General features: G+C 49.5%; 1 protein-coding gene across 1 annotated transcript in view; it reads right to left on the bottom strand.

Annotated features, from left to right (window-relative positions):
• IARS1 (isoleucyl-tRNA synthetase 1) overlaps nucleotides 1–25,214 on the bottom strand; it is a 553,819-nt gene that overhangs the window by 495,758 nt on the left and 32,847 nt on the right. The window contains exon 2 of the mRNA XM_086938943.1: nucleotides 23,769–23,894. Coding sequence (XP_086795069.1) covers nucleotides 23,769–23,887 — 119 coding nt within the window. The 5' untranslated portion in view covers nucleotides 23,888–23,894. The remainder of the gene's footprint in view (nucleotides 1–23,768; nucleotides 23,895–25,214) is intronic.

The following is a 25,214-nucleotide window of genomic DNA, read 5'->3' as shown; positions in this document are numbered from 1 at the left end:
CGTCCAAACTGTGCATCTCGCAGTGTCTCTAGTTCGTTAAGTTGGGGGGTGCATGCGTTCCTTCACCGTTGGTCGGTGTCGTCGCTGCCCACTTCAATCTGCAGAAGTGATTACGCCTGCCGTTGTTCCTTCTGTTTCTTCATTTCCGATGGCATTGAATAATCCATGTCATCATGAGGTGCCCCGCTCGTTACCTGATCGTCGACTCCAAATTCATCATATCAGAGTGTCAGCTGTTTGCGGAGTCACGAGCGGTGGTGTCAATGAGCCTTCCCTGGAGGTATGTGCCTCACTGAGTTCCTCCTCTGAGGTGAAGATGTGCGGGCCCCGATCTTCTGAGCTCTCGCTTGTGCGCCTGGCCTCTGCCGCAGCCTGCAGAGCTCTTCTCCGCTCCGCTACTATTTGTTCCAGGCCAGGGGAGTTTCTGGTATTGGGAGCTGATGGTCGATTGAGCTGTGTTAGAGCAATTTGTTTGGGTCGCTGTCTTCGCCCATTGCGGGGTCGGTGGGTCTGCGTGTCTGATCGGTTGGCTAGTTCTCCGATATGTTGCTCCACCCAGTTCCCTGCTTCTGTTGGGTCGGTGAAGAAGTGTGTGGCCTCCCCGTAGATAATCTTCCAACGGGCCGGGAACAGGAGTGCATATTGGATGTTATTTTGACAGAGGGTGCGTTTCACTGCAAGGAACGTGCCTCGTTCCCGTTGCACCGCCTGAGAGTAGTCTGGGAACAGCATCACCTGCTTGTCCTCCACCCTGAGTGTCTTTGCTTGTCTGGCTGCCCGTAGTATTGTATCCCTGTCCTGATAATGAAGCAATTTCATTAGGAACGTCCGGGCGGGGATCCTGGGTAAGGCTTCCGAGCTGGGACCCTGTGCGCTCGTTCGATTGAGAAGAACAGTGACAGATCTTGTGCTCGGGCAAATGTCCTGATCCTCTATGTATTGTATGGGGTCCGTCCCCTCCACTCCCTCCGGCAGATTAAGGATTCGTATATTACTCCGTCGTGACCGGCCTTCCAAGTCGTCTGTCTTTCGTTCTAGGGACTGCACTTTGGCTTGTAGTTCTTTGATGGCTTCCTGCTGCGCTTGTACTTGCGGTTCCATCACTTGCAGTGTCCGTTCTCCTTGCTTGACTCGGTCCGCTAATTTCCTATGATCGTCTCGTAATAGGTTGATGTCTGTGGCGGGCTCCCTGAACTTACTTTCCATTGTCACTCGGGAGTGTTCTATTGCCGCCAGAACTTTGTAGAGTTTGGCCGACATGGTATGTGATTGCGCGGATTCTTCGTCTTGTGTCGTCCCCGAGGGAGTCGGAGAGTTTGGTCTTCCTGACTTCGGGCCTGGGATTGTGGTTGTATTCCGTTGCCTCCCCATGGTTTGTGTTAGCTTGATACTGCACCCCGTTTATAGACCCTGCATGCTGCCCTCTGAGTACCTCCCAGTAACTCCGCTGGCTTCGTGTTGGGTGCTAGTCTGTTTGTAGCTGTGTGTGCTGTGGCAATTCAAGGGTGTAGTCTTCGTCGGTCTGTTACTCTGGTCCTCTCTGGGGATCCTGAGTCTCTTCTGCCAGGTAACGAGGGTGGGGTCCGAATCGCGGGTCACAGAAGCGTCGTCTTACCGTGGATCTTCCATTGCCCTTCGCTTCTAATGTCTCCACTACTCCCCACTGAAGTCCTATTTGCTGGCGAGCATCTGTTGTGTCGCGTGTGCGGCCCTGCTGAATGTTCCCAGGCTACGTTGCAATACTCAGAGGCGTTCCCCAGGGCTAACGATTTTTTTGCGAGTGTTGTCTGCTCTCATTCCCTGTTGCCCCAGGCTAGAGTCTTATCCACACAGCCCGGCCTCCGCTCAGTTACCTCCCTGTATGACCCTCTGGTTCTCCTGGTAAGTGCCTCTGGTGGTCCTCTGATGCTATGCTGTGAGGTGGTATCGCACTGCTGGTCTCATGTAGGAGGTCCTGAGGGGGGGCCGCACTGCCCCCCGACTAGGTGGCTTATATGCCTCGCAGGTCTTGGTTGTACCCCGGGTGTCTTGCCACCTGCGGGTATGTGGGGTGTAGCTCTGTGTGGTCCTGCGCCCGGGAGGGTACCGGGGTATAGTTCAACCTTAGATGAGGGAGGGGGGGCGGGGGTTCCCGTGATCTTCCTGGCCCCCCGTTGCTGCTCCCCCCCGTCAACCCCCCCCCACCCCACCCCCCGCCCGAGTGCCATTCTTCGTCAACCCCCGGGAACCTGCTGCTTCAATTTCAGGCGTTGTATGTCGTGGAGGGGAGGGTTGGGGCCAGTCACACATCCGCCTCTCCCCTCCCGTTCACTCAGGCAAGTCGATGTCCCAGCAGCTCTCCTGGGGCACTCACGGTAGGGGTCAGCCGGCTGGGGGTCACATTTCCCTCCTCACTCCACAGGTCTTACCAGCCGATGGGCGCCGCCATGTTCCTTTCGCGCCTCCAGCGGAAGTCGGGTTCTGACCTCCGGTGTCCGCTGCCAGGCGATCGCACCTCCAGACCTCACTATGGGCGCGATGGACTCCCACCCACAGCGCGGCTTCTCTCGTCAGGGGCACAGGACGCGGTATGGGCCACAGTCCGCTACCGAGTCTGTGGCCGGTGGGCGCCGCCATTTTGTGTCTCCGGTTCCAGGCGCAGGCGGTGTCCCGACGTCTGCTTGTATAACACCCCCTGTACTGGGCTCAATGAGGTACTGTCGGCTCCTGTGGGCACCACAGGTGTCTCCGCCGTGGGTGCCGGGCGTTTCTCTGGGTTACCGCTCCGTCACTGGGCATCAGCACTGGGCGCCGCCATTTTTTGGCCGAGTCAAGATACTCGGGCAGGAGCCGTTTTGCCGGATTTACGCCCGATTGAACTTGTTTAAGGGATCCGCCGAGGCCCAGCAGGCAACCGAATGCGGCAGGGTTCGTCCCGCTATTAGTCAGCCGGTATTAGGAAGGATTCATCATTGTTATGTGGGCAGCTGAACGGAGCACTAAGGAGGTGCGTCCGCCATCTTGGCTGGCTTGGCCGCGCCCCAAGTAGAGGCTTTTACAGAGAATTGTGTAGCCTTGAATTCTACAGGCTGACTGGCAGTTCTTATGCTGATGTTCTCCCCACTTATCCCTCACCCTCTTCACCAAATGGAAAATATGTGCATTGATAGATCAGCTTAGAGTATGGCTTGTCAGTGAGTGTCTATCCAGGATTACTGCTGATATATCATAGGTGTACTGGTTTCTACTTTGCATTTTGGTACATGTAACTCACCCTTCCCACGTTAACTGCAGGGCTACAAATGCCAAAATGCAAGAAACAAAAAACATGGAGAGGATACCAGCACCCTAAGTGGAATAAAGTAGTATATGTGCAAAAGAAAATTAACTATAACTATGCTATGTGAAGAGGTTGCCGAAACACTGCGGATATCATGCAAAAATCTGAACTGATGTTGGCCCATTTCATAAACCAAGCCAGTGTACAGATTACAATATCTGGTAAACTCACTACTGGGGAAAATAAACAAAAGAAAAGTAATGCTTGTGACTAATCATCATACTGTAGATGCACGACGTACACCTAAAACATACATTAAGCAACTATTACATCGTCTTTTACTTATGAACATTGATTTTGTGTAGAGGCTATATTTGAACTCTTAAGATTTGTTAATTCTTAGGTTTAGCAGTCCTTTGCTGATTGTGACTAAGCTATTGTTCTTTATGTACTACTGTAATTCCTTAATTTTTAGGTTTTGCCTGGCGAAAAGATGCGCTCTGCGCATCTTTTTCGCGCAGGCGAAAACCTAATGAGAACTGTAGTGTGGGTTTGGGTCGGCCCTCGTCATTTATTGGCTGGCTCCATAAATGGAGCCTAGCCATTGGACGAGGGGCCTGTCCGTCAATGCCGGACCAGACTCGGGGGCGTTCCCGAGATTCTTTGGCTTTTGCCGACGTCACGCGACGTCAGCCGAAAGCCGGGAACGCCCCCGAATCTGGTCCGGCATTGCCGGCACCTCCCTTGCTGCTCGGGACGGGTCTCCTTATTATGCCCAGGTCTGGAGGTGAGTGACCTTCCCCCTCCCTCCCTTTCTCCCCCTCCCTCCCTCCCTTCCTCCCTTACTGCTCGATCCCCGCCCGGGGGTTTCTTCAGCCGGCCGGCCAATCCTAGCGCGGCCGGCCGGAAGTGCCCGCCCCCCCGCCGCCCTGGGGAAGAAGGAAGACGGCGGCCCAGAAGAAGTATGGCGGCCCACGCGGGGCTCCCGTGGCCTGCCTGGAGGGAGCCCCGGAAGAAGCGGAGGACGTTGCCGGTCTCCCATGCTGAAGAGGGAGACCGGAGAAGTCAACAGATTGCCGCCGTCGCAAGGAGCCCCCCGGCGGCGGGGGGGGGGGGGGCGGACCGGAGAGCGCGGTGAGCACAGAGCAGGCAGAGCGGGGCAGTGTTGCTGAAGGTTGCAGCAGGATGGTCTGTAGACATTAACGGTCCCGGACATCCCAACCGTGCGCCATAAATTATCGGACAAGAATGCACATAAGTCTTGAATTATGTAAATACATTAATGCATTTAATAATTTAAACATTAAAATGCGGCTGGAATTTGTGGAAAATGCTGTGCTGAGTTGTGGAATGCACTGGGAAACTTTCTAGGGGCTGGGGTCTGGGAGGGAGAGCTGTTGTGTTCTGCATTTATTGTGGGTTGCTGACGGCTCCCACTGACGCCCCTAAATTCGTACCCCCGGAAATACAGGCGGGTTTCCAGGGGGGTGTTCATTGGGTCCTGGATCGTACGGGCTGGGATAGCCCTGGTGCTCGTGGTTCTCATCAGTTTCCACCTATTCATTTATTTACCTTTATAGCGCTGGCATGATCCAAGATGGTGTTAAAGCGCTTTACACAAAGTATAGACGTGATACATGTATAAATGTGCAGCCCTTCAGAAGTGAGGACCGAAAGCGCACGTATGAGATTTCTACAGCCAGTTGTACAGTGAGGTACAGGACAATGGTATGGTGCAGTCACTGTTGTGCAGGTGCACTGCTTGTGTGTGTGTTTCCGATGAGTTGAGAGCTGTATATAGCCAGGCCGCGTGGTGTCAAGAGAAGGCAGTGTGCAGGCTGTGACCATCCGTTTCATGGGTAGGTGATATTTCATGTGTAATTCGGTCGTGGCGCCCATGTCTCTTAGCAGTGTATTGATGCGATTTCCTCTCTTGGACTTCGGAGAAGTCACATTTTAGGAAGGCAGTCCCACTGTCGACACTGTGTCGAGAGGTGTGGTGCAGCGGCTACGGTAGCACAGGGTCCCGGTTCGATCCGGGACCCTCCGGCGGCAGCTCAGCAACATGTGACTGGGCAATAGCTCACTTAATTTCCACGACGTTCCGCAGTGCCTTGAGACCCGTTACGGGGAGTAGTTCGCGCTTTACAAAGACGGATTTACATTTACATTTTAACCCCGAAACTTCACTACTCACCTTCGGGGAAGCGACCACTCTGTGCCCCATGAGTCACACTGTCAAACTCTTGGTAGCTGCCCTCTGCTGGGGCAGTGCCAGTCTTGGTCTTGTTGCTTGTAGTGTTTATTTTATCTGCTGGCCTCGTGGGCGGCAGTGCCAGCCCGGGCTCTGTCTGTTTTTGGCTGGTTGAGAATATGAGCGTTGCCTTGTGTTATGGCTGAGCCTGGCAGCTGGTGGGGGTAGCTTGCACCTTGAATGCCTGTTATTGGTGGACCTGTTTAATGTGCTTGGAATGCCTGTGCTGGGCGCAGATAAGCCCTCCTTACGTCTCAGCTGCAATCCACGTTTGCTCCTGGAGTAAGCAAAACCCCCTTTCCCCTGGTATAGACGGGACTTTTATGTGCCCGAAGTGCGTCCCTTGGCGCCAGTGTAAACCATGTCTGCCTGTGTGGTTCAAGCACCTGCGAGAGGTGTGGCCTGTGTTTGCCTGCAGAGCGTCTGCCACCTAGGTGTGCCGCTCGAACATTGTGGGACTCCGGTTTGCCCTTGGGTGCCGGTAGGTCTATGCCAACCCATGGGGCGTGTGAAAAAATGATCAGATCGGATCCAAGAGCAGAGGTGAAGGGGTGAAAACCCGTTTGACCGTAATGGTGGATGGGACGTTTGGCCCCTGGCTCGGTATTGGGTTTGTTTCGTGCATCTGTGCTTCTTTGATGGCTGCTGACTGTCCTGCATACTTGGTGGGGATCCGGCCGAGGGTCTTTATTGGCACTGATGCCGGCTGCAGACACTGTGCAGCGTGGTACGGAGACGTGTGCGCATAGGGGTGCAGTGGCGTCACGAGGGTGCTAGGCAGGACACTGACAGCCCGTGTGTTTATTATCCTCTGCATTAGCAGACGCTGTGTGTGATGTGCACTGTGGTTGGAGGCCTGGCACGGGTGCTGTGGTGGGCGGTAGACATGACACCTTTAATGTGCGCCTGTGTTCACCATTCTTGGCACTGAACTGAGGGCATAAGACACCGTGCAGTGTGCTGTAGAGTCAGGTGACACACCACTGTGCTGCTGGCCGGAGTGAGGCCTGCAGGAGGGAGAGGGCGGTCGCCAACCTGACATCTTTCATTTGTGATTGTGGGAGCGCTCATGTGTGGCATCCCATGGGCTCCTGTCCAGACAATGCATGATATGGAGTAGGGTCAGGCATTGCGCGTCGAGGACATTAGCGGGACGCCTGTGTGTGTGTGCTCAGGGGCGGACTTAGGCATGTGCAAGCGGGGGGTTACACCCTCCCTAATATATGTATCTCCTAATAGAATGGTAGGGGTGCTTTCAGTCGGGTAGGTTGAGAATGAGATGCCAGTTGGATTTCAGCAGGAATTTCTACATACCCACAGACAAAAACGCATAGGCACTCCAGTTTTGAAAGTCTTCAAAAATGTTTTTTTTATTTTCAAAATATTGTGTTCTCTTTCCTAGTACTCCTACCAAATCGCATTCCTCTCCCTTACCCCTTGGACGCCTCTCACTTTTTGTCATATAATTTATTTAAAAGTTTTATAACGGCAAGAGTGTCAGAAAATTTGAATCCCCCACTCAATGGAACGGGGAGGGGGACATGCGTGCGGGCTTGGACTCTTCCCACAGGCAGGCAGCGGAAGGATGGAGGGATGGACACGTGAGCTGATGAATGGATGGATGAACGGCGCATGATTTGATAGATGAGTGGCGGGAAGGATGGGTGAGTGGGTGGGAGGATGAGCGGATGAATAAGCGGGTGGGAGGATAAGCGGATGAATAAGTGGGTGGAAGGATGAACGGATGGATGAGTGGGTGGAAGGATGAGTAGGTGGAAGGATGAACGGATGGATGAGTGGGTGAAAGGATGAGTGGGTGAAAGGATTGGTGGAAGGATGAGTGGGTGGAAGGATGAGTGGGTGGAAGGATGAGTGGGTGGAAGGATGAGTGGGCGGAAGGATGAGTGGGCGGAAGGATGAGTGGGCGGAAGGATGAGTGGGCGGAAGGATGAGTGGGCGGAAGGATGAGTGGGCGGAAGGATGAGTGGGCGGATGGATGAGTGGGCGGATGGATGAGTGGGCGGATGGATGAGTGGGTGGATGGATGGATGAGTAGGTGGAAGGATGAGTGGGTGTATGAGTAGGTGGAAGGATGAGCAGGCGGATGAGTGAGAGGATGGATGAGCGGGTGGAAGGATGAGCAGATTGATGAGTGGGCGGATGGATGTGTGAGCGGATGGATGAATAGGTGGAAGGATGAGTGGATGGATGAGTAGGTGGGCAGCTGGAGGGAGGGACGAGGGAGCGGATGTATGATGAGGTCGGCGGGCGCCTGCTTTGATAGATGAGTGGGTACCAGAATGGACAAGTGGGCAGCTGGGTGGGTGAATGAAGAGATTGGCAAGTGCATGCGTAGATAGATGAGCGGGTGGATCAGTGGCTGGGTGTTTAGATGAGTGGTTGAATTTGCTACTGTAAATGACAATGCCATTTATTTATGTTAAAAAAAAAACAAATAAAAATAAATGTCAAGAGCAATGCCAATAGCTCTAACTTTAACAAAGGCAAAACCATTGCATTGTAAATGCTTGTTTTCTAGTGCTTTTTGATGTACTCCTCGTCTTGTTTTCAATGGGAGGACCATCTCAATCTTTGGAGCACTTTTTTTTTATTTAGGTATATTCCAGTTTGCACCGTTCATTCTCCATCAATATTACCTGGACATTTTTTGACCTACAACTCTTGCACGATAGCCGATTTTAAATGCTCTAAACGCGCTTGAACTTTCAGCCTTCTTTTCTTTTTATTAAGGCACATTAGGTGTGCTATTTCCGTTTGTCTGGATATAAAATGTTGTTGGCCTAATGGCTATTAATAAACAGGTGGCTAGGAAGCACGCTCAGCGTCCTTTCTTCAGAAAAGGGCAGATGACCTGCCTCCATCATATTTCCAAGGCAAGTCACTAGTCTTTACCTTGAGTTGTGTCTCCTATCTGTTTAAGCAATATTATACACAGGGACTCGCACACTTACATAATACCCTAGTCTATTGCATACACAATTGCCTGGTCTATTGCATACCCAAATAAACCCTTGCAAGAAGCTTCCAACCCAAGGTACAGGACTGAAGAAAAGATTAAGTCTATAAATTCCCCTTGGACCTCAGTATGAACACTATCAAAGTATATTTAAATCCGCTCTTTTAACCCTAAAGAAGTCCCCATGCCCTGAAAATGATCCACTGAAATCAAACAACTCTACGTCCACTTAATGGGTGCATAACAGAAAACCTGAAGAGTCAATTATGCTGGCACCTTATTATTTAAAATCGTGTCTATTTGACAAATTAAGCTCCACCAATACATTGCTCCAAGGGCTAATTCTGAATACCTTGACTCCCAAAACAAGTATTAACCTTAACAGAAGATAACTGCTAAGTGCGGTGGTGGTCTGCTTTTCTGTGCTCCCATGCACTTTTTAGGTCTCGCCTAGACGAAAGCAAAAGCGAAGCTTTTGCTGTCTATGCGAGACAACTTATGTTGCCACTTTTCTGGGAATATTGTGGACATCAGACTGTTACGAGCTTTTTCTGCTGTAGTCAGGCTGTCACGAGCTTCTCCTTTGGAGATTTGACCTCGTGAGCGCGCCTTGACTGCATCTAATGGGCCATGCGCTTCCTTTAGTCAGTTTCACTTTGTTTCATTTCAAAGTGCAGGCGTCAATGTGTCTGGTAGTTGTTCATGTGGAGTGCCTTCTGAGTTCGTGAGCGCGCCTTGACTGCATCTAATGTGTGTGGCTTTTTTTTTCAACGTGGCCCTGGCGCTTGCTTCAGTCAGTTTCGCTTTTAAGGTGCAGGCGTCAATGGGTCTGGTACTTGTTTTATTTCCATTTAATGCTCTTTGGAACAACAATTTTATATTACTTGTGTGTATTACCACTGGCCAGAATTTCAAAGACTTATATTCACGCAGGTGAAATAATACTATTGTGATTAGGGCCGATTTTTGGAGTCTGACCGTTCAGAGTGCAGAGTGGAGCTTCAGAGTGGAGCTTCAGAGTGGAGCTTCAGAGTGGAGCTTCAGAGTGGAGCTTCAGAGTGCAGAGTGGAGCTTCAGAGTGGAGCTTCAGAGTGCAGAGTGGAGCTTCAGAGTGGAGCTTCAGAGTGGAGCTTCAGAGTGGAGCTTCAGAGTGCAGAGTAGAGCTTCAGAGTGGAGCTTCAGAGTGCAGCTTCAGAGTGGAGCTTCAGAGTGGAGCTTCAGAGTGGAGCTTCAGAGTGCAGATTCAGAGTGGAGCTTCAGAGTGCAGAGTGGAGCTTCAGAGTGGAGCTTCAGAGTGCAGAGTGGAGCTTCAGAGTGGAGCTTCAGAGTGGAGCTTCAGAGTGGAGCTTCAGAGTGCAGAGTGGAGCTTCAGAGTGGAGCTTCAGAGTGCAGAGTGGAGCTTCAGAGTGCAGAGTGGAGCTTCAGAGTGCAGAGTAGAGCTTCAGAGTGGAGCTTCAGAGTGGAGCTTCAGAGTGGAGCTTCAGAGTGCAGAGTGGAGCTTCAGAGTGGAGCTTCAGAGTGGAGCTTCAGAGTGCAGAGTGGAGCTTCAGAGTGGAGCTTCAGAGTGGAGCTTCAGAGTGGAGCTTCAGAGTGCAGAGTGCAGCTTCAGAGTGGAGCTTCAGAGTGGAGCTTCAGAGTGCAGCTTCAGAGTGGAGCTTCAGAGTGGAGCTTCAGAGTGGAGCTTCAGAGTGCAGATTCAGAGTGGAGCTTCAGAGTGCAGAGTGGAGCTTCAGAGTGCAGAGTGGAGCTTCAGAGTGGAGCTTCAGAGTGGAGCTTCAGAGTGGAGCTTCAGAGTGGAGCTTCAGAGTGCAGAGTGGAGCTTCAGAGTGGAGCTTCAGAGTGCAGAGTGGAGCTTCAGAGTGCAGAGTGGAGCTTCAGAGTGGAGCTTCAGAGTGGAGCTTCAGAGTGCAGAGTGGAGCTTCAGAGTGGAGCTTCAGAGTGGAGCTTCAGAGTGGAGCTTCAGAGTGGAGCTTCAGAGTGCAGAGTGGAGCTTCAGAGTGGAGCTTCAGAGTGGAGCTTCAGAGTGCAGAGTGGAGCTTCAGAGTGGAGCTTCAGAGTGGAGCTTCAGAGTGCAGAGTGGAGCTTCAGAGTGGAGCTTCAGAGTGGAGCTTCAGAGTGGAGCTTCAGAGTGGAGCTTCAGAGTGGAGCTTCAGAGTGCAGAGTGGAGCTTCAGAGTGGAGCTTCAGAGTGGAGCTTCAGAGTGCAGAGTGGAGCTTCAGAGTGGAGCTTCAGAGTGGAGCTTCAGAGTGCAGAGTGGAGCTTCAGAGTGGAGCTTCAGAGTGGAGCTTCAGAGTGGAGCTTCAGAGTGGAGCTTCAGAGTGGAGCTTCAGAGTGGAGCTTCAGAGTGCAGAGTGGAGCTTCAGAGTGGAGCTTCAGAGTGCAGAGTGGAGCTTCAGAGTAGAGCTTCAGAGTGGAGCTTCAGAGTGCAGAGTGGAGCTTCAGAGTGGAGCTTCAGAGTGCAGAGTGGAGCTTCAGAGTGGAGCTTCAGAGTGCAGAGTAGAGCTTCAGAGTGGAGCTTCAGAGTGGAGCTTCAGAGTGGAGCTTCAGAGTGCAGAGTGGAGCTTCCGAGTGGAGCTTCCGAGTGGAGCTTCAGAGTGGAGCTTCAGAGTGGAGCTTCAGAGTGGAGCTTCAGAGTGCAGAGTGGAGCTTCAGAGTGGAGCTTCAGAGTGCAGAGTGGAGCTTCAGAGTCGAGCTTCAGAGTGGAGCTTCAGAGTGCAGAGTAGAGCTTCAGAGTGGAGCTTCAGAGTGGAGCTTCAGAGTGGAGCTTCAGAGTGGAGCTTCAGAGTGGAGCTTCAGAGTGCAGAGTGGAGCTTCAGAGTGGAGCTTCAGAGTGGAGCTTCAGAGTGCAGAGTGGAGCTTCCGAGTGGAGCTTCCGAGTGGAGCTTCAGAGTGGAGCTTCCGAGTGGAGCTTCCGAGTGGAGCTTCCGAGTGGAGCTTCAGAGTGGAGCTTCAGAGTGCAGAGTGGAGCTTCAGAGTGGAGCTTCAGAGTGCAGAGTGGAGCTTCAGAGTGGAGCTTCAGAGTGGAGCTTCAGAGTGGAGCTTCAGAGTGGAGCTTCAGAGTGGAGCTTCAGAGTGCAGAGTGGAGCTTCAGAGTGGAGCTTCAGAGTGGAGCTTCAGAGTGGAGCTTCAGAGTGCAGAGTGGAGCTTCAGAGTGGAGCTTCAGAGTGGAGCTTCAGAGTGGAGCTTCAGAGTGGAGCTTCAGAGTGCAGAGTGGAGCTTCAGAGTGGAGCTTCAGAGTGGAGCTTCAGAGTGCAGCTTCAGAGTGGAGCTTCAGAGTGGAGCTTCAGAGTGGAGCTTCAGAGTGCAGAGTGGAGCTTCAGAGTGGAGCTTCAGAGTGGAGCTTCAGAGTGGAGCTTCAGAGTGCAGAGTAGAGCTTCAGAGTGGAGCTTCAGAGTGGAGCTTCAGAGTGGAGCTTCAGAGTGGAGCTTCAGAGTGCAGAGTAGAGCTTCAGAGTGGAGCTTCAGAGTGGAGCTTCAGAGTGGAGCTTCAGAGTGGAGCTTCAGAGTGCAGAGTGGAGCTTCAGAGTGGAGCTTCAGAGTGCAGAGTGGAGCTTCCGAGTGGAGCTTCAGAGTGCAGAGTGGAGCTTCCGAGTGGAGCTTCCGAGTGGAGCTTCCGAGTGGAGCTTCCGAGTGGAGCTTCAGAGTGGAGCTTCAGAGTGCAGATTCAGAGTGCAGATTCAGAGTGCAGATTCAGAGTGGAGCTTCAGAGTGGAGCTTCAGAGTGGAGCTTCAGAGTGGAGCTTCAGAGTGGAGCTTCAGAGTGGAGCTTCAGAGTGCAGAGTGGAGCTTCAGAGTGGAGCTTCAGAGTGGAGCTTCAGAGTGGAGCTTCAGAGTGGAGCTTCAGAGTGGAGCTTCAGAGTGCAGAGTGGAGCTTCAGAGTGGAGCTTCAGAGTGGAGCTTCAGAGTGCAGCTTCAGAGTGGAGCTTCAGAGTGGAGCTTCAGAGTGGAGCTTCAGAGTGGAGCTTCAGAGTGGAGCTTCAGAGTGGAGCTTCAGAGTGCAGAGTAGAGCTTCAGAGTGGAGCTTCAGAGTGGAGCTTCAGAGTGGAGCTTCAGAGTGCAGCTTCAGAGTGCAGCTTCAGAGTGCAGCTTCAGAGTGCAGCTTCAGAGTGGAGCTTCAGAGTGGAGCTTCAGAGTGCAGCTTCAGAGTGGAGCTTCAGAGTGCAGCTTCAGAGTGCAGCTTCAGAGTGCAGCTTCAGAGTGCAGCTTCAGAGTGCAGCTTCAGAGTGGAGCTTCAGAGTGGAGCTTCAGAGTGGAGCTTCAGAGTGCAGCTTCAGAGTGGAGCTTCAGAGAGGAGCTTCAGAGTGCAGCTTCAGAGTGCGGAGTGGAGCTTCAGAGTGCAGAGTGGAGCTTCAGAGTGGAGCTTCAGAGTGCAGAGTGGAGCTTCAGAGTGGAGCTTCAGAGTGCAGAGTGGAGCTTCAGAGTGCAGATTCAGAGTGCAGATTCAGAGTGGAGCTTCAGAGTGCAGAGTGGAGCTTCAGAGTGGAGCTTCAGAGTGCAGAGTGGAGCTTCAGAGTGGAGCTTCAGAGTGCAGAGTGGAGCTTCAGAGTGGAGCTTCAGAGTGGAGCTTCAGAGCGAAGCTTCAGAGTGGAGCTTCAGAGTGCAGAGTGGAGCTTCAGAGTGGAGCTTCAGAGTGGAGCTTCAGAGTGGAGCTTCGGAGTGCAGAGTGGAGCTTCAGGTTGGAGCTTCAGAGTGCAGAGTGGAGCTTCAGGTTGGAGCTTCAGAGTGCAGAGTGGAGCTTCAGAGTGGAGCTTCAGAGTGGAGCTTCAGAGTGCAGATTCAGAGTGCAGATTCAGAGTGCAGATTCAGAGTGCAGATTCAGAGTGGAGCTTCAGAGTGCAGAGTGGAGCTTCAGAGTGCAGAGTGGAGCTTCAGAGTGGAGCTTCAGAGTGGAGCTTCAGAGTGGAGCTTCAGAGTGGAGCTTCAGAGTGGAGCTTCAGAGTGGAGCTTCAGAGTGGAGCTTCAGAGTGCAGAGTGGAGCTTCAGAGTGCAGAGTGGAGCTTCAGAGTGGAGCTTCAGAGTGCAGAGTGGAGCTTCAGAGTGGAGCTTCAGAGTGGAGCTTCAGAGTGGAGCTTCAGAGTGCAGAGTGGAGCTTCAGAGTGGAGCTTCAGAGTGCAGAGTGGAGCTTCAGAGTGGAGCTTCAGAGTGGAGCTTCAGAGTGGAGCTTCAGAGTGGAGCTTCAGAGTGGAGCTTCAGAGTGGAGCTTCAGAGTGCAGAGTGGAGCTTCAGAGTGGAGCTTCAGAGTGGAGCTTCAGAGTGGAGCTTCAGAGTGGAGCTTCAGAGTGCAGCTTCAGAGTGGAGCTTCAGAGTGGAGCTTCAGAGTGGAGCTTCAGAGTGCAGAGTGGAGCTTCAGAGTGGAGCTTCAGAGTGGAGCTTCAGAGTGGAGCTTCAGAGTGGAGCTTCAGAGTGCAGAGTGGAGCTTCAGAGTGGAGCTTCAGAGTGGAGCTTCAGAGTGGAGCTTCAGAGTGGAGCTTCAGAGTGCAGAGTGGAGCTTCAGAGTGGAGCTTCAGAGTGGAGCTTCAGAGTGGAGCTTCAGAGTGGAGCTTCAGAGTGGAGCTTCAGAGTGCAGAGTGGAGCTTCAGAGTGGAGCTTCAGAGTGCAGAGTGGAGCTTCAGAGTGGAGCTTCAGAGTGGAGCTTCAGAGTGGAGCTTCAGAGTGCAGAGTAGAGCTTCAGAGTGGAGCTTCAGAGTGCAGCTTCAGAGTGGAGCTTCAGAGTGGAGCTTCAGAGTGGAGCTTCAGAGTGGAGCTTCAGAGTGGAGCTTCAGAGTGCAGATTCAGAGTGCAGATTCAGAGTGGAGCTTCAGAGTGCAGAGTGGAGCTTCAGAGTGCAGAGTGGAGCTTCAGAGTGGAGCTTCAGAGTGCAGAGTGGAGCTTCAGAGTGGAGCTTCAGAGTGGAGCTTCAGAGTGGAGCTTCAGATTGGAGCTTCAGAGTGCAGAGTGGAGCTTCAGAGTGGAGCTTCAGAGTGCAGAGTGGAGCTTCAGAGTGCAGAGTGGAGCTTCAGAGTGCAGAGTGGAGCTTCAGAGTGCAGAGTAGAGCTTCAGAGTGGAGCTTCAGAGTGGAGCTTCAGAGTGGAGCTTCAGAGTGCAGAGTGGAGCTTCAGAGTGGAGCTTCAGAGTGCAGAGTGGAGCTTCAGAGTGGAGCTTCAGAGTGGAGCTTCAGAGTGGAGCTTCAGAGTGGAGCTTCAGAGTGCAGAGTGCAGCTTCAGAGTGGAGCTTCAGAGTGGAGCTTCAGAGTGCAGCTTCAGAGTGGAGCTTCAGAGTGGAGCTTCAGAGTGGAGCTTCAGAGTGCAGATTCAGAGTGGAGCTTCAGAGTGCAGAGTGGAGCTTCAGAGTGCAGAGTGGAGCTTCAGAGTGGAGCTTCAGAGTGGAGCTTCAGAGTGGAGCTTCAGAGTGGAGCTTCAGAGTGGAGCTTCAGAGTGGAGCTTCAGAGTGCAGAGTGGAGCTTCAGAGTGCAGAGTGGAGCTTCAGAGTGGAGCTTCAGAGTGGAGCTTCAGAGTGGAGCTTCAGAGTGGGGCTTCAGAGTGGAGCTTCAGAGTGCAGAGTGGAGCTTCAGAGTGGAGCTTCAGAGTGGAGCTTCAGAGTGGAGCTTCAGAGTGGAGCTTCAGAGTGCAGAGTGGAGCTTCAGAGTGGAGCTTCAGAGTGGAGCTTCAGAGTGCAGAGTGGAGCTTCAGAGTGGAGCTTCAGAGTGGAGCTTCAGAGTGCAGAGTGGAGCTTCAGAGTGGAGCTTCAGAGTGCAGAGTGGAGCTTCCGAGTGGAGCTTCCGAGTGGAGCTTCAGAGTGGAGCTTCAGAGTGGAGCTTCAGAGTGGAGCTTCAGAGTGCAGAGTGGAGCTTCAGAGTGGAGCTTCAGAGTGCAGAGTGGAGCTTCAGAGTAGAGCTTCAGAGTGGAGCTTCAGAGTGCAGAGTGGAGCTTCAGAGTGGAGCTTCAGAGTGCAGAGTGGAGCTTCAGAGTAGAGCTTCAGAGTGCAGAGTGGAGCTTCAGAGTGGAGCTTCAGAGTGGAGCTTCAGAGTGCAGAGTAGAGCTTCAGAGTGGAGCTTCAGAGTGGAGCTTCAGAGTGGAGCTTCAGAGTGCAGAGTGGAGCTTCAGAGTGGAGCTTCAGAGTGGAGCTTCAGAGTGCAGAGTGGAGCTTCCGAGTGGAGCTTCCGAGTGGAGCTTCAGAGTGGAGCTTCAGAGTGGAGCTTCCGAGTGGAGCTTCCGAGTGGAGCTTCCGAGTGGAGCTTCCGAGTGGAGCTTCCGAGTGGAGCTTCAGAGTGGAGCTTCAGAGTGGAGCTTCAGAGTGGAGCTTCAGAGTGGAGCTTCAGAGTGGAGCTTCAGAGTGCAGAGTGGAGCTTCAGAGTGGAGCTTCAGAGTGGAGCTTCAGAGTGGAGCTTCAGAGTGGAGCTTCAGAGTGCAGAGTGGAGCTTCAGAGTGGAGCTTCAGAGTGGAGCTTCAGAGTGGAGCTTCAGAGTGGAGCTTCAGAGTGCAGAGTGGAGCTTCAGAGTGGAGCTTCAGAGTGGAGCTTCAGAGTGGAGCTTCAGAGTGGAGCTTAAGAGTGCAGAGTGGAGCTTCAGAGTGGAGCTTCAGAGTGGAGCTTCAGAGTGGAGCGTGGAGCTTCAGAGTGGAGCTTCAGAGTGGAGCTTCAGAGTGGAGCTTCAGAGTGGAGCTTCAGAGTGGAGCTTCAGAGTGGAGCTTCAGAGTGGAGCTTCAGAGTGCAGAGTGGAGCTTCAGAGTGGAGCTTCAGAGTGGAGCTTCAGAGTGGAGCTTCAGAGTGGAGCTTCAGAGTGGAGCTTCAGAGTGCAGAGTAGAGCTTCAGAGTGGAGCTTCAGAGTGGAGCTTCAGAGTGGAGCTTCAGAGTGCAGAGTAGAGCTTCAGAGTGGAGCTTCAGAGTGGAGCTTCAGAGTGGAGCTTCAGAGTGGAGCTTCAGAGTGCAGAGTGGAGCTTCAGAGTGGAGCTTCAGAGTGCAGAGTGGAGCTTCCGAGTGGAGCTTCCGAGTGGAGCTTCCGAGTGGAGCTTCCGAGTGGAGCTTCAGAGTGGAGCTTCAGAGTGCAGATTCAGAGTGCAGATTCAGAGTGCAGATTCAGAGTGGAGCTTCAGAGTGGAGCTTCAGAGTGGAGCTTCAGAGTGGAGCTTCAGAGTGCAGAGTGGAGCTTCAGAGTGGAGCTTCAGAGTGGAGCTTCAGAGTGGAGCTTCAGAGTGCAGAGTGGAGCTTCAGAGTGGAGCTTCAGAGTGGAGCTTCAGAGTGGAGCTTCAGAGTGCAGCTTCAGAGTGGAGCTTCAGAGTGGAGCTTCAGAGTGGAGCTTCAGAGTGGAGCTTCAGAGTGGAGCTTCAGAGTGGAGCTTCAGAGTGCAGAGTAGAGCTTCAGAGTGGAGCTTCAGAGTGGAGCTTCAGAGTGGAGCTTCAGAGTGGAGCTTCAGAGTGGAGCTTCAGAGTGCAGAGTGGAGCTTCAGAGTGGAGCTTCAGAGTGCAGCTTCAGAGTGGAGCTTCAGAGTGGAGCTTCAGAGTGCAGCTTCAGAGTGCAGCTTCAGAGTGCAGCTTCAGAGTGCAGCTTCAGAGTGGAGCTTCAGAGTGGAGCTTCAGAGTGCAGCTTCAGAGTGGAGCTTCAGAGAGGAGCTTCAGAGTGCAGCTTCAGAGTGCGGAGTGGAGCTTCAGAGTGCAGAGTGGAGCTTCAGAGTGGAGCTTCAGAGTGCAGAGTGGAGCTTCAGAGTGGAGCTTCAGAGTGCAGAGTGGAGCTTCAGAGTGCAGATTCAGAGTGCAGATTCAGAGTGGAGCTTCAGAGTGCAGAGTGGAGCTTCAGAGTGGAGCTTCAGAGTGCAGAGTGGAGCTTCAGAGTGGAGCTTCAGAGTGCAGAGTGGAGCTTCAGAGTGGAGCTTCAGAGCGAAGCTTCAGAGTGGAGCTTCAGAGTGCAGAGTGGAGCTTCAGAGTGGAGCTTCAGAGTGGAGCTTCAGAGTGGAGCTTCGGAGTGCAGAGTGGAGCTTCAGGTTGGAGCTTCAGAGTGCAGAGTGGAGCTTCAGAGTGGAGCTTCAGAGTGGAGCTTCAGAGTGGAGCTTCAGAGTGCAGATTCAGAGTGCAGATTCAGAGTGCAGATTCAGAGTGCAGATTCAGAGTGGAGCTTCAGAGTGCAGAGTGGAGCTTCAGAGTGCAGAGTGGAGCTTCAGAGTGGAGCTTCAGAGTGGAGCTTCAGAGTGGAGCTTCAGAGTGGAGCTTCAGAGTGGAGCTTCAGAGTGCAGAGTGGAGCTTCAGAGTGGAGCTTCAGAGTGGAGCTTCAGAGTGCAGAGTGGAGCTTCAGAGTGGAGCTTCAGAGTGGAGCTTCAGAGTGGAGCTTCAGAGTGCAGAGTGGAGCTTCAGAGTGGAGCTTCAGAGTGCAGAGTGGAGCTTCAGAGTGGAGCTTCAGAGTGGAGCTTCAGAGTGGAGCTTCAGAGTGGAGCTTCAGAGTGCAGAGTGGAGCTTCAGAGTGGAGCTTCAGAGTGGAGCTTCAGAGTGGAGCTTCAGAGTGGAGCTTCAGAGTGCAGAGTGGAGCTTCAGAGTGCAGAGTGGAGCTTCAGAGTGGAGCTTCAGAGTGGAGCTTCAGAGTGGAGCTTCAGAGTGCAGAGTGGAGCTTCAGAGTGGAGCTTCAGAGTGGAGCTTCAGAGTGGAGCTTCAGAGTGGAGCTTCAGAGTGGAGCTTCAGAGTGGAGCTTCAGAGTGGAGCTTCAGAGTGGAGCTTCAGAGTGGAGCTTCAGAGTGGAGCTTCAGAGTGCAGAGTGGAGCTTCAGAATGCAGAGTGGAGCTTCAGAGTGTCAAGAGCAATGCCAATAGCTCTAACTTTAACAAAGGCAAAACCATTGCATTGTAAATGCTTGTTATTTTACCGAATCACATGCTCATGCTGCTGCCTGGTTTGTCTACATGCACACAGGCAGAATCACTCGGTACAAAATGGCTCCTGTTCACTCGTCAGTACGGTCTTGCGCCGCCCCACCTTCCCCCTGCCAAATACATTCATTCCAAATACTGCTTATTTTCATATCAGACTGACTTCTCACATCTGGGATAGCAGGGGCACCTTCCACAGTGATTAGTGCTTCACAAAAAATAATTCTCGGCTAGCGCTCAGAAGCCTTGAAGCTTTGATTGAATGACACTGCAGTTTGATGCCCCGCTCGTTTTTTGATGCTATGCGTTCCAGACACTGATTTTATTAAGACTCACTTGGAGCTCTAAACTGTCACTTGATCTTTCTTTGGGTCATTTCGTTTGCCCGGAAGGACTAACATATCTGTGAAACCCTCTTCTTTTATAGTTTGAGCATCGTCTTCGTTTAGCAGGATAACATTATACATTTGAAAATACAAATATCCGGGAAGAGCAGAGAGCAAATCTCCGCGATGTTGGGCATTCTCCTATCATAAAGGAAGCGTGTTGGTGGGACCTGTGGCATCTAACGCATCATTTAACCCTATATGCGTGGGCACCTACCACAATAATGTATAGGATGAGTTGTTTCCGTTCCCGTTTTTAATTTGATGTAAAACTCAAATCACTGCACACTCTCTACTACACACTCTCTACTACAGTCACTACTCTCTACTACACACTCCCTACTACAGTCACTACTCTCTACTACACATTCTGCTACACACTCTCTACTACAGTCACTACTCTCTGCTACGCACTCTACTCTCTACTACACTTTACTACACACTCTCTACTACACACTCTACTACACACTCTCTACTACAGTCACTACTCTCTGCTATGCACTCTACTCTCTACTACACACTCTACTACACACTCTCTACTACACACTCTCTACTACAGTCGCTACTCTCTACTACACACTGTACTACACACTCTACTACAGTCACTACTCTCTACTACACACTACTACACACTCTCTACTACAGTCACTACTCTCTACTACACACTCACTACTACAGCCACTACTCTCTTCAACACACTCTATACTAGACACTCTCTACTACACACTATCTACTACAGTCACTACTCTCTACTACACACTGTACTACACACTCTACTACAGTCACTACTCTCTACTACACACTACTACACACTCTCTACTACAGTCACTACTCTCTACTACACACTCTACTACACACTCACTACACACTCACTACTACAGCCACTACTCTCTTCGACACACTCTATACTAGACACTCTCTACTACACACTATCTACTACAGTCACTACTTACTACACTCTCTACTACACACTCTACTACACACTCTACTACACACTCTACATTACACACTCTACATTACACACTCTACATTACACACTCTACATTACACACTCTCTACTACACACGCTCTACTACACACTCTACTACACACCCTCTACTACTCTCTACTACTCTACTACACATTCTCTACTACTCTACTACACACTCACTACTTTCTACTACACTCTACTACAGACTCTCCACTCTCTACTCCACACTCTACTCCACACTCTCTACTTCAATCTCTCTACCTCAATCTCTCTAATTCAATCTCTCTACCTCAATCTCTCTACCTCAATCTCTCTACCTCAATCTCTCTACTTCAATCTCTCTACTTCAATCTCTCTACTTCAATCTCTCTACTTCAATCTCTCTACTTCACATTCTGTATTACACACTCTCTACTACACACTCACTACTCTCTACTACACACTCTCTACTACACACTCTACTACACTCCCTACTACACATTCTCCTACACACTCTAGTACACACTCTACTACACACTCACCACTCTACTACACACTCACCACTCTACTACACACTCACTAGTCTCTACTACACACTCTCTACTACACACTCTCTACTACACACTCTCTACTACACACTCTCTACTACACACTCACTACTCTCTACTACACACTCACTACTCTCTACTACACACTCACTACTCTCTACTACACACTCTACTACTCACTTACTACTCTCTACTCACTCTCTACTACTCACTACTACTCTCTCTACTACTCACTACTACTCTCTCTACTACTCTCTCTACTACTCACTCTCTACTACTCACTCTCTACTACTCACTCTCTACTGCTCATGACAATGCCATTTATTTATCTGTTTCCAAAACCAACACATAAATAAAACATTTGTCATTTACAATGCCAAAAGCGCTAACTTTTGCAAAGGCGAGACCGTTGCATTGTAAATGCTTGTTTATTTTTCAGTGACTTTTCCAACATGGCTGTTGGCCATGCTGAAACTGGGAAGCCAAAATGGTCGAAGGCAAGTCGTATACTAACAAGTATGCGCCACAACACATACATATGCATGTGTGCACACAGCAGTTATATTTTATATTCCAAGATGGACATTGCGTGCACACGATGCGTCGTAACAGGCTGTAGTAAGTGCTGCTGTTGTATGTACGTTCTACATTAAGGACACGCAGCTACCCCGTGTGTCCTGGAACGTGTATGTACTTTGGAAGCCTCCTCGCGCTCCAGAGCTATGGTTGGGTTCCACAGCAGTTCCTGCTGCCGTCGGATTCAGACCGGCTGCTCTGGGTGCTTCGTGGGCTCTTAATGAATAAATCAGTTTGAATTCACAGACTGTTTCCGCGTGTATCTGCCCCCACACAAGCCGGTGACCATTTGGTTTTAACATTTCTTTTGGTGCCGACAACCGTATTGGAATGGAGGCAATGCAAACAAGCACTGTCAAAGCCAATAGTTTGGCATTCGCCTTATAAATGGGAAACCTATTGATTTTGCCAATCTGTTGTATAGAAAATCAAGAAAAAGTTAATTTTGGGGACAACATTTATAGCCATGGTAATGCATGTTATGGGGACCCCAATCGGTAAGGGTGATGGTTACTAGGACGACTTTCCAGGCATTCATTTAATAGAGGCACACGAGGCAGTGTTGGCCAAAGTTTCCTCTACTTCGCACTGATCACAGAGCCCATAGCAATGGAAATTAGGGTGAATAAATATGTCAAAGGAAATGGGTTTGGATACATGGCTCATACATTGTCTTTATTTGGTGGATGACGTAATGTCAGAGGGAATTGCAATCCTCAGTAATGCTTTACCTGGAATGACTAGACTAATTTAGTAAGGAATCAGGGTACAAAATGAATGCTAACAAGTTAGTTCTACTACTATAGTGGATTGCACCTCGTTGTGCAGTCAGACAACATTCAGGAGAGACTATTATAAATTTAATGCCAATACAAAAAAAAAGAGACACTAAAATGCCTAAAAAGGGATATTTATCAGATTTGTCATACAAAGAGATATGCCACCTCCTTTGCCCAACCCAGTTAAGGTGCTGAAATTCGCCGGGCAGTCCGGGAAAGGGGTCCCCATTCAGACATAAATGGTTAATACAAGACAGCTGACTTAAAATTTAAAAACGAATAGTCACAATAGGTTTCAGATCAATTTTGAACCCATATAAATCGAGCAATAGCCGGCCGGTGTTTGTCAGTTATGTTCTGGCTTTCCAGGAGACCTAGACCCCAGAAACTATATTCCAGCCAGTACATCAAGAAACTACTGAAAGTTTGTGATTCAGTTCCGACTTCTCAACTTCGGATGACATTTTCTCCACCTATCACCAATACATGTTAAACCATTTTTTCTTTAAACCAGCTACCTCAGGCCAAATATCTTTAAAAAAACTATGTATTAAATGGTAAGAGGGCTGTAAGATTATAAATGACAAATATGGAGTATTAAAGACTGTAAGAAGACAGAAAGCTTCAGATAAAAGCAATTAACACATTGGGTCTCAGTCACAAATGAGGGAAGAGGTGACCCATCAGAAACCATCTTTTGAAAGTTATTTTTTTACTATTTTTGGCAAACTTGGGATCAAATTTCTGAAATATTTAAACTCCTCACAGCATCTTTCTTTGAGAGTAGTCAAGAGGAAGCAACTTTTAGAGGGCTGGTCAAAAAGGGACATGCGGAGTTACAACGAGGCAATTTATCATAGAGAAACCACCTTTAAAATAAGGACTAATTGGTACTTAAATCGGAATAAAGTTGGTGGAATATTAACCTGAGCCTCTACCTTAGCCTGAAGACAACATGCAGAAGTAGACTGGAGCTCCTTCATATATCTAGTGAGAATGCCTTGGACTGACAATTTAATTTAAAAACTAGCAACATTCAAGCACACAGAATTCATCCTCAAGTCAAGCACACCACAATTTGGAATTCCTATGAGTGAAATGAGAAGCTGCAAGACACAGGGAAGGCAAAGCTATATTTCAACTGCCGAGGACCGCACAGATAGTAATAGATAGGTTGTGGAGACAGTGTGCATGGGCAAAAGTTAAAAAGCAGTTGAGGAAAGGTTGTGAGTTTATCGCAATAGCGCGATTGGCAAAACATCTGGCAAAAGAGGAAAAGTTTCAGTCAATATAGACACCAGCCCCAAAAAAATACATCAGAAAGGAATTCCAGGAAATGTCTTCCAAGCCCCTCACTGAGAAACCTTCACTTATTTGGCTGGAAAATAGCAGAAAAATGTGGCTTAGCCAAACAGATATTAGGTAATGATATGCCACATCTTTAGATTAGCCTGGGCTAACAAAGCAAGGGATAACCTAAGTTGTCAGTGGGCAGAGGAAGGGTTAAAGGATCAAGAGTTTAGGTAAAGAATGTTATAATTTATTTTTTTCACTTTTATTCACAAGATTCTGAGCAGCCCTGGAATTCTGGCTCTAACTGTACTAATGAAAATTTATTGAGATCTAGTATACAAAATAAATTGTACAAAGAGTGAGGTTTCACGCATAAACAAAAATATGTTTTATACACATACTATCCAGTAATTATTTAATATATTTGTTGTAATTTTGATTCCAGCCTTCTCAAAAAAAGAACTACATTTTTTATCAAAGTGGGTTCTTACAATTGTGTATTCATGTAAAGATCATAGCTACAAAAGTCAGGGCACTCTCAGCACACCCTATGATTGCACACGTAATGCCATTTAGAAAATAATCACCGCCAACAAGTGTCTGCCTTTGATTCAATATTTAGGAGAAAACATACTTTGGATTTCAAATGATTGAAGAAACTCACTGCAAAAACAACCATTGGCAGCTGGAATTAAAAAAATATTAGTTTTCTAAATCATACTTTTGAACTGCTGCAGTGAATAAACCAGAATAGATTGAGCGGGCATTAAGACTAATTCCTATTTTTTTAACCCTCCAACGTTTGTGTGATATCAATACGTTGACCAGTTCAGACAGCACGTTTAACTAATCTCCTTTAAAAAACAAAATGCCTATTTCACACATTTCTATATTTTGCTTAGATTCGCATTTACCATCTTACCTAGGTTTGTTTTTTGACTGCTTCATGCATTCTTGAAAACAATCAAGTTTCTTCCAGAGCTCTAATATCTTTTCTTCTTCAGATGGAAAGTTGATATTCTCAGAGACTTGCTGAACCATGTTGAGCCTGTAACCAACCCAGGAAAAGTTATTAAAACACAACAAATTATCTCCAATATTCCCTCAAACCCATTCACCAGTCAAATTGAATCCATTCACATAGGTCTCAAGACATCTACAAAGCATGAAATCTCAACTAGCCAGCCCAATCACCCATAAAATCCATCTCCATAAAACACCACTTGCCTTTACTTCAATATGAAATGCTCTTTTTTTCTTAATTTTCATTAAGCCTAGCCCTCAAACTACTCATCACAGTCCTTACCAGCAAAAGGTGGCTTCAACCACCCCATAAAAACTCCCCCTATTTTCTGGAAAGCTTGTAACATTACCAACTGAGTCCTCAGAAATGAAACAGTCAAACCACACTTGAAACCATTCTGCAAAACCTGTAAAATCTCAGTAACATTACAGGTTACTGCCTTCACTGACCATATCAACCATGGAATAATTCCAAAGACTATTATGTGCTTTTAGTGTGGACATCCAGCAAGTTATATTTATTCAATCAATTCTCTGAACAACCACGGTATTTGAAAGCCTAGCAGATCCACCTCCAGATCAACAACACTTTCCCTAGACGGAAAATGATCAAGACGTAATTTTGCTAGAGGAGGTCGAAGAAAAGACACCACACTGAAGCCAAACTTTAAATCGGACTATTTTAACTTGATAAAAACCCTTGAAATTGGGCGCTATGTAGAGAAGCCAAACACAATGCATCTTGGCCAAGCGATGGCTTAGGTGTCCATAAACCATGCTCCGGAGTTTGGATATATGCAGTTAACGAAGGGCATCTCTAATTATATCACCACTACCATCATAAAACAAGCATTGGAAATGCAATAGGTCTCGCACCATTAGAGTTAGTGTTTTTAGAATTGTTTATGGGGTTTTTTTTGTAAATGTTTAACATTTTTGTTTCCTGTAGCCAATGCTAAAGAATTACAAATAAAAAAAGCCATAAACATTTCTAAAAGCTCTAACTGAAATGGTCTGAGACCTATTGCACTGTGTGAGGGTGAGGGGTTGAGGGTGAGTGAGGGTGAGGGTGAGGGTGAGGGTGGGTGAGGGTGAGTGAGGGTGAGTGAGGGTGGGTGAGGGGTTGAGGGTGAGTGAGGGTGAGAGTGAGTGAGGATGAGTGATAGTGAGGATGAGTGAGAGTGAGGGTGAGTGAGAGTGAGGGTGAGTGAGGGGTTGAGGGTGAGGCGTTGAGGGTGAGTGAGGGTGAGGGGTTGAGGGTGGGTGAGGGTGAGTGAGGGTGAGTTAGGGTGAGGGGTTGAGGGTGAGTGAGGGTGAGGGGTTGAGGGTGAGTGAGGATGAGTGA

Source organism: Lissotriton vulgaris, chromosome 9, assembly GCF_964263255.1.
Source record: "Lissotriton vulgaris chromosome 9, aLisVul1.2, whole genome shotgun sequence".
In the NCBI taxonomy this organism is placed as follows: Eukaryota; Metazoa; Chordata; class Amphibia; order Caudata; family Salamandridae; genus Lissotriton; species Lissotriton vulgaris.
The sequence above is the reverse complement of the archived record's forward strand: the minus strand, read 5'-3'. Positions and strand labels throughout refer to the sequence as shown.